Source organism: Vombatus ursinus, unplaced genomic scaffold (assembly GCF_900497805.2).
Source record: "Vombatus ursinus unplaced genomic scaffold, bare-nosed wombat genome assembly UNPS02014863.1, whole genome shotgun sequence".
Classification (NCBI taxonomy): Eukaryota; Metazoa; Chordata; class Mammalia; order Diprotodontia; family Vombatidae; genus Vombatus; species Vombatus ursinus.
In genome coordinates this window covers 21086196-21098495 of record NW_020954641.1, presented here as the reverse complement: position 1 = coordinate 21098495, position 12300 = coordinate 21086196, and the positions used below count along the sequence as shown (strand labels likewise).

The following is a 12300-nucleotide window of genomic DNA, read 5'->3' as shown; positions in this document are numbered from 1 at the left end:
TCTATCTATCTATCTATCTATCTATCTATCTATCTATCTATCTATCTATCTATCTATCTATCATATGTCTACCTATCCATTCATCTATTCATCCATTCAGTAGATTTAGTTATTACTTGGGAGTTTCCTTCAAGTTGAGGCCTCCCCTGCTTCCTACCCCCTGCCCAGGCACTTTTTTCAATGAGAGCTATTTGGGCCAAGCAATTGCGGGAAGGAACACACATAAAACAGTAACAATATTTAAATAAGTGATTAAGTGCCAAGTGAGAGGGATAGGTGATAGTCGCTGTAGGAGGAGGGATGAGTCACTATGAGCTAGAGTAGTTCTGGAAAGATTCATGAAGATGAGAGTTGTTAGGCCTGAAAGGATAGATAATATTTTCTAAATTGAAAGTTGGTGTGATGTAGGACAAAGAGCACTGGTCTAGGAGTCAGACAATTTGGGTTCTAGACCCAATTCTGTCATTAACTACCTGTGTGACTTTAGGTGAGTAATACGATCTCTCTGGGCCTCAATTTCTCATCTGAAAGTTGAGGGGAATGGACTAGATTATTTCTAAGGCATCTTCTAGCTCCATCTTTCTAAGAATCTCTAAAGAAGGGAGAGTATCCCTGGAAAAGAGAATCTAGTTTTTTGAAATGAAAGTGAAAAATACACATATATGTATTTGTTCAGTTGTTTCAGTCACTTCTGACTCTTTGTGACCCCATTTGGGGTTTTCTTGGCAAAGATATTGAAGTGGTTTGCCATTTCCTTCTCCAGATCATTTTACAGATGAGGAAACTGAGACCAAATTGAGGCCAAATGTGAACTCAGGAAGATGAATCTTCCTGACTCTAGGCCCAGCACCTTATCCACTGTGCTACCTAGTTGCCACATATATGTATAGACATATATGCATACATATTTATCTGTATATAGAGAGGTAGAAAGATGAAACCTGTGGCCCTTTTATAGATTACAGTGGTGAGCACTTTAATTCATATAGTACTTATTCACCCATAAAGGGGAAAAGAGAAAATGTTTTCACCTTTATCATTCTCCAAAGAACATGCAGAGGCTTACAAGGAGCCCCGGTGGCCCCAACAAGGAAGAAGCAGACATAGTATGACCATAGCGCTGTTAGCCTAGACCCAGAAAGGTGGCAGGGAGAAGTGCTTCCCCTGGCAGATATAATGCCATGTACCACATTAGAAACTAGAGGAGCGTTCTGAGAGGCTGAGGTTTTGGGAAGGAGGTGGGAGAGGAGATGCCTCCTGATGCTTTGTACCCTCCCCTAATCCAGGTAATAGGATTTATTCTGCTGCACTGCCTGGGGTTTTCAATTAACACAGTTATCAAAGGTATTATTAAAATATTCTTTTGTTATGATATTTCAGAGCTCTAAGAAAGGAAGTTGGGTGAACCAGAAGGCCACCACAGAAGAAAATCTAAGGGGTTTTGCCACATGGATTGGCTGGCTCCCTGCTGTGGAAATATTTGAAGATGAAGTCATGAGATCAAGAAAAACTCAGGGTTTAGATTTCACTTTTCTGAATTTCACTCTTCTCATATATAAAATTGACATGCTGCTCCCAATCTACCTCTCAGAGTTTGTGTGAAGAACATGCTTTGTAAACTGTAAAGTGCTATTGAAATTGGTTACATAGGGTCAAAGTGAGGAGTCAAGCAAATGATTATATATAGTATGTATATATATTATATAATCATTTATGTAAATATAATCAAATATTGTTGATGATTGCTTTGTGGCATGGTAAATAGGATGGCACTGTGTCATACTAATTGGGAAAAAGAAGGTAATCCAAGAAGGTTCATTTATGGTGGGTCCCAATTCTTTTATCTTTGTGCTTGGGATGCCAGTAGAGGAGAACTCTGATGTAATCTCTGATAAAGTTTAGCACAAGTGCCACTTTCTACAGGAAGCTTTTCTTGATAGCCCCAGTTAGGGATCAAGGCCCAGTCTTCTCTTCCAAAATTGCCTTATTTCTTTGGTGTATTTTTTTTTGTGTATTTGTGTATTTATATATGTATAATATGTCTATGCATACAACTTACATATGTGTGTATATGTTTGTGTACATACAGATATCTATATCTATATGTCTGTATCTCTACGTGTTATGTCCTTCTAGATTGTAAACTCTGTGAAGGGAGAGGCTGTTTCATTTTTGTCTTTGCACCCTCAGCACTCACCCTTTAGCTGAAACTATTCTTTCCAAAGTTATCAGTGATTTCCTAGTTGCCAAAATCAAATGGCTGCTACTCATTCCTTATTCTTCTTGACTTCTCTGTAGTATCTGACACTGTAAATCACCCATTCTTCCAGGATACTCTCTCCTCTCTGGGTTTTTGTGATACTTCTCTCTTTTGATTCTCCTCCTATCTGTCTGACTGTTATTTTTCAGTTTCCTTTAAAGATTCTTTATCCAAATAGTGCTAGCTAACCATAGGTGTCCCCTAAGGCTCAGCCTTGGGCCCTCTTCACCTTTTCCATTATACTTTCTCATTTGGTGATCTCATTAATTCCCAAAGGTTTAATTATCATTTCTGCAGGGAAGATATCCAGGTCTAATCTCTTTCCTGATCTCAGTCCCACATCACCAAATGCCTTTTGGACATCCCAAACTGTAAGTCCTATAGGAATAGCAAACTCAACACATCCAAAACAGGACTCATTATCTTCCCCACCCTCTCAAACCCTCCCTTCTTCCCAATTTCCCTATTGCTTTTGAGGGTACCACTATCCTCCCAGTCATCCTGGCTCATAATCTCAGTGTTTTCCTTGACTCTTCAATTTTATCTTATGTAACCAAGTTATCTGTTGGCAAATCTTGTTTATGCCTTTCCAAATTTCTTGTAGACACCCCCTTCCATACACTCATACAACTATCTCTCTGGCACAGTCTCTAAATAATTCTTGCCTGAATTATTGCAACAGCCTTTTAATTGGTCACCCAGTCTCAAATCTCTCCCCATTCCAATCTATTCTCCATTCAGTTGCCAAAGTAATAGTCCTAAAGTGAAGCTCTGACAATGTCAAACACCCTGTATGCCTAGCCCACACCCCCCAAAATCCGCCCCGCCATGAACTCTTGTTGTTGTTGAGTTGCTTCAATCATGCCCAATTCTTCATGACCCCATTTGGGGTTTTCTTGGCAAAGATATTGGAGTGGTTTGCCATTTCCTTCTCCAGCTCATTTTACAGATGCGGAAACTGAGGCAAACAGGGTTAAGTGACTTACCCACAGTCACACAGCTACTAAGTGTCTGAAGCTGGATTTGAACTCAAAGAGGAGTCTTCCTGACTCTGGGGCCAGCACTATATTCACTCTGCCACCTAGCTGCCCTCATGAGCTCTCGTGGTTCCCTATTACTTCCAGGATCAAATGCAACATTTTCTACTCAACATTCACAACCTGGTCCCTTCCTAACTGTCCATTCTTAGACTTTATTCCCCTTCATGAACAACTACACTAGCCTGTTTTTCCTCATATATGACACTATGTCTTGTCTCCTCTCTTTATGTCTTTGCATTGGTTGTTCCCTAAGTCTAGAATTCTTCCCATATTCACTTCTTCCTTTTATCTCTTTATGACTCATCTCAAATCCCACCTTCTGTGGGAGGCCTTCCCCAGGCCTCCAGCTGCCAGCCAAGGGTGGGGAACCTGTGGCCTCCCCTTCTACACCCCTGTATTAGTCCCTTCCTCTCTGAGATTTTAGTATGCTGTATATATGTATCTTGTAGCTACCTAATTATTTACATGTTGTCTCCCCCATTTGAATGTGAACTCTTAGAAAGGAGAAACTTTTTTTTTTGCCTCTCTTTGTATCCCAATCATTTAGCCCAGTTTCTGGTACAAAGTAAGTATTTAATAAATGTTTATTGACTAACTGTCTTACTATAATGATTGGCAGATAGTAAGTACTACAATGCTTGTTCATCGGATTTCATTCAGGGAACAATTAAAATAATAACAAAAAGCTAGGGGGAGAGATGCTGCCTACCTTTTCAATCCATAATTTAGAGTAATCTCTTTCAGATGTATTTGGTGCCCTTAGTAAGAAGGTAAAAATTGTAACTGTTGATAGCGTAGCTTTTTTGTGAATTTAAAGTCAGAAGATCCAGATTTTAATTCAGATTCTGTTATTTACTACTTGCATGAATTTAGAACATTGTACCCAAGATTTCTCATCTGCAAAAAATGAGAGGTTTATATTAGGTAACCTTAGGGGGCTATTCCAGCTCTGCCCCTTATGATCACGTGAAACATCCCCTTTGGCCAGGGTCTGGGGTTGCAAAGTGCTTTGCAAATAGGAGTTGGTGTTTTCCTGAATGCTCCATACCTATAGCTCCAATGAGGCACATGAGGAAGAGAATCCACACACAGAAGAAAATGTCGATATTCATCTGACGCTCCATCTTGCTGCGCTTGTACCGCGGGCCGTTGTTGTTCAGCATAGCTTTTGTTTCATGGCCTTAGAGAAACAAATGGAAAGACAGGCCATTAGTCCACTGTGGCAGAATCCCATATAGATGTAATAAATAGGGAAGTGTACAGGAGTGTGCTGGAGTCAGCCTGAACCATCTTCAGGGAGTCAAGTGTTTACTCCTCAGAAATGGGCAAATGCTATAAATTATTTATTGTTTTGTTGATTGTCTAGACTTAACAAAGTGATGGAGAAAATGTTAATAGTGCAGGTAAAACTGAAAGTGTGTCCTATATATTTTTTTTTTAGAGTCAGTTGTTAAACATTAACCAGGTCACCCTTAGGTGTGACCATTTAAAGCCAAAGGGCTGCCTCTGCCCTCAGGGAGTTTTCAGTCAAATAGGGTGATCAAATGCTACTTTAGTTCTGTCTTAAAGAACACTAAATTTGGTTTCCTCAAAGGCGGATCTATGGCAACCATAGGAAGGATTTACAGGAGGAAGAAGTCGAGCCGATCATTGAATGAGGGGTGGTTCTAAAGTGAGGGGTTCTAAAAAGCAGAGATGAGGGAGGAGAATTTCCAATCATGGGGGAAAGCCTGTGCAAAAGCATAAAGTGGGAGATAGACCACCACAGAAAACAGGAAGTAGTCTAGACTGCAGAGTGTACGAGAGAGAATAATGTAAAATAAATCTGTAAAGATGTAGAGATAAAAAAATCTGTAAATCAACAATATTTGATTATATTTATATCAATGATTACATAATATATATACATATTATATATAATCATTTGCTTGACTCCTCACTTTGACCCCATGTAACCAATTTCAATAGCACTTTACAGTTTACAAAGCGCTTTTTCTACCGAAAGAGGAAAAAGTCAGTCAATAAGCATTTATTAATTGCCTTCTATGTGCCAGGCCTGAGGATTGGAGATATAAAGGCAAAAAACAAAGACAAAAAACCCCCAAATCCTACTAAATAAAAAACAAAAGGCCACCCAAACTAGGGGGCGTGGTAGACCAACTGGCAGAATATTGTAGTAGTCTAGGCCTGAGGTGATGAGGGCATGTGCTGTGATGGTAACAGTGTGAGAGGACAGAAGGGGCACACATTAGAAATGTTACAAAGGTAGAATCAACAGAACCTGCCAACAACTTGGCTAATGGGGGGTGGTGGTGGTGGTGGTGAGGAGAAGGGTCAAGGATGACTCCTAGGTTGTGAACCTGGGTGAGTGGGAGGATTGTGGTGCTCTTGTCCACAGGGCATAGGACAGGGAGGTATGAAAGGATTGGAAAGATAATGAGTTCAGTTTTGGATGTGTTGACTTAAAGATGGCTATAGGACATCTAATTCAAGATGTAGACAGTTTTCTCAAGGGGTTTAGACACAAAAGGGAGGAGAGATATAAGATGATAACTAATGGGGATGGGCTGATCAAGTGAGAGTCTTTGAGAATGTAGGAGGCAGGAATGAGCAGTAAGCATGATGAGTGTAAGCCAATGAAGAAACCAGTTTGGTGAGAGCAGAGAATATGTGTTCTAAAACAGTGCCAGGGAAAAGATAGAGGGAGAGACAAAGCAACTAACCTGGAACAGCAAACTAGCTCTACATAAAAAAAAAAAAAAGAGATGGTAGATAGACATGAGCAGTTTGGGTCTTGATTAAGTGGCCTTCTGAATTTTAACTACTCTGGCATTCTCCTTGGCTGTTGGAATAGGAAATGCCAGTCACATATTTCTGTGCAAAATTAAAGAAAAGCAATATGTCGGATCCAGCAGTGAATGGTTTTAATGTTATTTAGCTTGTCACTTATGTGGATTTAAAATGGCGACAAAACAGTGGGAAAGAAAAAAAAAAAACTTCTGACTTATTAAATTAGATTCAAGTTGTTTCATTTATAATAGCAGGATACACATGAATTCTGAACACAAAGTCTGCACTAATGGGATTGCCACCTTTCAGTTTGCCAAAAAATAGAACAAATCCTGTTGTTCTCCTCTTTCAATGGGCAACACCACTACCCAAGACCCAGTGGAAAATATTAATACTTAAACTCTCATCTCCACACTTTTCTCTACCCCCTTCCAGGTTTGCTGGCATTCACAGTAGGTTCTCTGGGCACTCTGCACTATAGACAAAGGCTTGTGAGGAGCAAGTGGTGGGTGGGTGGGTAGGGGTCAAGCAGAAGGGAGAACTTTAGGAGAGGAGCAACCAGAATCATCCCCAGAATTCTAGGAGTGCGATTAAGTTGAAGCAGAAGGAACAGATGCCTTGTGGAGTAGCAATACCTGGAAAAAGATTCGAAGAAAGGTAAAAGACAGTCCCTGCTCTTGAAGAACTCGTAATATAATGAGGGAGACAGCATAGAAATAATCATGTACAAACACATTATATATAGGATAAATGATCAATAGAGAGAAAGCACTGGAAATAAGACAGACTGGGAAAGACTTCCTATAGAAGGTGGGATTTTAACTGAGACTTGAAGGAAGCCAGGAGGCAGAGATGAAGAAGGAAGGCACTCCATGTATGAGGGACAGCCAGTGAAAATACTTGGAGTCAAGAGATGGAGTGTCTTATTTGAGGAATAATAGCAAGGAATGTAGAATCACAAAATACATGGTAAAGTATAAGGTATAAGGAGACTGGAAAAGTGGGGTAGTAGGGAGAAGAAGAGAAGGTTATGAAGGTCTTTGAAATTAGGTGGGATGACATAATCCAACAAACCTTTGCTTTAGCAAGATCGCTTTAGCAACCAAAGCAAGGGTTTTTGGAAGCTTAAACTAGGGTTGTGGCAGTGTAAATGGGAATGAAAGGGATGGTATTAGCAGAGTAGAAGTAATATGGCCTTAGTAATAATAATCCCTTTATTTGTAGAGGGCTTCATATTTTTTGAAGTACTTTCACATTTGTTATTGCTTTTGATTTTCACAAGCAAAGTAGAGGGCCCTTGGGAGCTTCATTAGGTATTAGTGCTAGAGAGAAGCAGAAGAGAGCGGCTCAATAATTTCCTTGGTCTGAGACAACCTGGCTGACAAAGATGCCCAGAGAACAGGCATAGACTTAAGGAGGCCAGGCAAAAGCCTCAGAGATATCATCTTCAGAATAATTACAGTTTCTGTGCCTTTACTCACATCTCATGTCACTCTTGTGCCTGGAATGCCCTCTCTTGCTCTCTCTTTAAATCTTATGCATTCTGTAAGACTCTACTCCAGTTCCACTTCTTTCATGAAATTTTTTTCTATTCCTTCCTTTCTATTCAAATCCTTGGCTCTGTCACTAATTAGCTAAGTGAAGTTGGGTCATTCATATAACTTCTCACTTTCTTTATTTGATGGCCTAGGTGACCTCTAAGGGCCCCTTTCGGCTCTAAATCTATAATCCTATCATCTTGGAACATTGGAAAGGACATTTTAACTCTCTGGGTCTCAGTTTCCTTCTCTGTAAAATGAAGCATATGGAGCAACTATCATCTATGGTCACTTCACCCCCTGACTTTCTGATTCTATGAGATCACCTCAGCTCTCAATGTGCTTTCCCTCCTGAATTCTCAAAGCCTTTATTGTTTGGAATCTTCATTTGGGTACACCATTATGACTTAAGAAATGTTATTTTGAATGATTACTTGACTTTTGACATGTATATATTTGTTTAGCTACTCCAACTAGCTTGGAAACTGAAGGGCCTGGGCTATATCTTAATCAAAGACAATGGAGATCACATCCCACATGTGATGTTCTCCTCACTAGCAGAGAGAAAATGCATGCAAATGTCACTTGGAAAGATTCTGGCCCCCTCCTGCAGCATCATGTCTGGGCCTTGAGCCTCATAGGTAGAACTGGGTTAATTTTCACATAGGATAATATTTGCTGAATATCAACGGGAGTAAGTGAGGAGCTCTTTATGATGTGCCCAAACAAGCTTGGTGTTGCTGTCTCTTGTGATTGTATGAACTACTAAATGAAACACTTTAGCTGGGAAAGGGAGCAGAGAATGATGGTAAAGGAAATCAGCTTGCTAGGTGGAGAAAATCAGGAGACTGCTACCTGAATTGCAGAATGTCACACTTAGAAGGGACCTCAGAAGTCACCTAATCCAACCCATACCTGATTAAGATTCCATAGCATAGTATCCCAATAAGTGGCCATTACTTGAAGGCTTCTATAGATAAAAAGATGAAATAAGACCTCCCCCTTATTATCTAGTAGTAAAAAAAGTATGCAAATAAGTGAAATACATATTAGAATGCAATAATAGTCAAAGGGAAATCCAAACAAAATATTCTGAAGAATTTGAAGGAGACATCAAATAGGAAGGCTTCATGGAAGAGGTGACATCATAATTGGGCCTTGAAGGATTCGAAAGACTTCAGTAAAAGATATAGGGGATAAGGAGGAATCCATTTCAGGGCTAGAAAAAGTCACAAACAAAGGAATAGAGGATGAGAAAAAGGAATGGAGATTGGCCTATGTTGACTAGGATGGAAATTATGAGAAATTGGGGAGTGTAAGATGGGGTTGGGAAGCTAGGATAGAGCCAGTGATGTATTGGAGACATACTCCCTTTGGAGGGAGACCATTTTGTGTTTGAATGGCACTAATTATGAGGAAGTATTTCCTTAGTTTGAGCCTAAATATGTTTCTCTGTTTGTTTCTATTGCTCTTCATTAGAATACTATTTACCATGCCTCCCTCACATCAATTTATCTTCCTGCTTCACCATGATCTCTATCCCTTTACCTACTCTGTTCATTTGAATAAAGTGATACCTTTCAGAGCCATATTCCAGCTATGGAATATGCACCAAGTTTGAGTGATACCTACAATGTTCAATTTACCTCCTCGCATTAGAGAAGGGATTCTCAACCTGGGCTCTGTGAATTTTTTACAACTGTAATATAATTAGCTTCATTAGTAATTCTATGTATTTTATTTTTTGTATTAAAAAAAACCTATTATGAGAAGGGGTTCATAGGCTTCATCAGACTTCCAAAGGCATTCATTAACACAAAAAATTAAGAATTATTACATTAGGGGATGCTCTAATAGGCCATGTTTGTTATTTTTACTTTGCACATTTGGGTATAAACAATCAAGTCCATTGCTGGCTGCTTTCTTGAATTTTGCCTTTTGTGAATTTTGGGGTATCGCTAAAGTTATTTTTATTCCTACTTTGTATTATCTCTCTATCATATGCCAGACAGTTTTCTCCCTCTTTCTCCTTTTTTTAGTTTAAACTATTTTAAAAAATCATCTTGGTAAGACTCTAGGTAAACATATTTTTATCGCCCATTAATGCATCATCCCTGGATAAGTCTGTCATTTTTATGGTCCGTGGTCTAGGAATTACATTCTTGGACACCATCTTTTTTTGTTCAGAGAGCTTACATATTAATGGGAGAGACATCTTGTACATAAACATATACAGAACATATATAAAATAAATACATTATCATTTTTGAGAATAGGGCACCCATACTGGGGGCCCGGTGAGGGTGAGTAAAGGCTTCATGTGGAAGATGAGTCAATCAGACTCTTGAAGGAAGCCAAGGATTTCAAAAGATGAAGGTGAGGTAGGAGTTCATTTCATGCAGGACTGATAGTAGAACACCATCTTTTTAATCAGCTGCGTGCCTTCTAAACCTTCTTTCCCCCTTGCCTTTACTCAGCAGCAGTGATAAAATATTATTTGTGCCGCTATAGTTCTCAGTTTCTTAGCTAAGACTTTATAATCCTGAATAATGCTTCCTATTTTTCTACTGGCATATATTTATAATTTATGCCTACGTGAATCACCAAAAATGGGTAATAGTCATCAGATTTGATAGATCTTGGGAAGTTCTCTGTCACATCAGCAATACATTTGTCATGAAGTTCCTTTTCCTTCCAATTCTATACTTCAATTTCCGCATTCTTTTCTCCTCTGCTCCAACCTTGGAGTATGAGATTGTCTTTGCCAAGGTGCTCTCTACTTATGTCCTTGATCTCATCTCCCATCTCCTCTGGCAGCTTGACCCTTCAATTATCCTATTATCTTTCTAATAGTCAATCTTTCTTTATCCACTGAAGCCTTTCCTGTTACCTAAATACATGCCCAGATTTCCCCCATCCCCCCAAAAATCTTTCAGGGCAGGTAGGTGGTGTAGTGGATAGAGTGCCATGCCTGGAGTCAGGAAGACTCATCTTCATGAGTTCAAATCCAACTTCAGACACGTACTAGCTGTGTGCCTCTGGTTAAGTCACTTAACTCTGTTTGCCTCAGTTTCTTCATCTGTAAAATGAGCTGGAGAAGGAAATGGCAAACCACTGTAGTATTTTTGCCAAGAAAACCCCAAATGAGGTCATGAAGAGTTGGATATGACTGAAACAACTGAACAACAGCAATCCCTCAAGCTGTTGTCCTTTATCACCTCCCTTTCACTTCCAAAATGTTTTCTGCTTCTGTTACCTCTAGTCCTTCATATTTCTTAACCTTTTGTAATCTGGCTTCTGACTCAGCATTGGACTGAAGATTACTAGTAATCTCTTAATTGATAAATCAAATGACTTTTTCTTAATTCTCATCCTTTTGGACATCTTTGCAGCTTTTGATACTGCTGACTCCCAGCTTCCTTCTGGATATTCTCTCTTCCCTTGGTTTTTGTGACATTTTCCTCTTGGTTCTTCCACCTCTCTGGTCACTCCTTCTTAGTCTCCTTTGCTGTATCATTAGCCATTTTTTGTGGATAAATCCCAGGGCTCTGTTAGGGCCGTCTCCTATCTTGGTGATGTAGTCAACTTCAAAGGTTTAAGTCATCACCTATGCAGATGACCTCTATATCTCCATATCCAGCCCTTTTCTCTCCTTTGAGATCTGATCCTGCATCACCAACTGTCTGGTGGACTTGTCATTCTCTGAGTCTCAAAGACATCACAAACTCACCCTGTCCAGAAACATACTCATGATCATTTATACCAAAAGCCCTAATTTCCATATTTATATCAAAGGTATCCCATCCTTCTAGTTACCCAGGTTTGCCACCTTGGCATTATCATTAACTTTATATTCTCCCTCACTCCACATATTCAATCAGTTGCCAAGACCTGTTGATGCTATCTCCATGGGATCTTTCATATCTGCTTTCTTCTCTCCACTCATGTAGCCACCACACAGGTTCAGACCCTTACTACTTTTCCCATGGATTATTACAATAGACTCCTAATTTGTCTCCTTGTTTCTGGCCTCTTTCTTCTACACTCCATCACAACTGTCCTCTACATAATTGTCAATATGATAATCCTAAAGTATAGGTGTGACCATGTTACTCCATTGCTCAAGAAGTTACCTTGGCTCCCTATTGCCTTCAGCATAAAATATAAATGCCTCTGTTTGAAATTGAAAGTCCTGGTTCTTATACGTCCAGACTCTTCACACACACACACACACACACACACACACACACACGGTGTTTCTAATCCCATCTCTGACTTTGCACTGGCGATCTCTCATGCCTGGAATATTTTCCTACCTCTTGAAATCTCTAGCTTCCTTCAAGACACATTTCAAGTCTTCCTATACTAGACTTTTCTTGGATGTTCCAGATGTTGGTGCATTCCACCTCTGCTCCCACCAAAAGAAGAATTATTATATATTATGTATTTACTTATCTGTGTTTTTGTTGTTTCTCCCCAGTAGAATGTAAACTCTTTAGGGCAAGGATTATTCAATTCTTGCCTGTGTATCCCTATCCTGTGGCACATAACAGGCATTTAAATGTTTACAGAATTATTAAATTGATACATGTCTGAAGGTGACAGTAGACGTCTCTGTTGATCAGCCAAGACAAATCTGGGTTAGAAAAGCTCTTAAACTGAAAGTCACCAA

The 12300-nt window shown here is 39.5% G+C and overlaps 1 protein-coding gene across 3 annotated transcripts in view; it reads right to left on the bottom strand.

Annotated features, from left to right (window-relative positions):
- Positions 1-12300, bottom strand: part of ATP10B (ATPase phospholipid transporting 10B (putative)) — a 334760-nt gene that overhangs the window by 66241 nt on the left and 256219 nt on the right. For all 3 annotated transcript variants that reach the window (XM_027842047.1, XM_027842049.1, XM_027842048.1), the window contains one exon: positions 4349-4480. In XM_027842047.1, coding sequence (XP_027697848.1) covers positions 4349-4480 — 132 coding nt within the window. The remainder of the gene's footprint in view (positions 1-4348; positions 4481-12300) is intronic.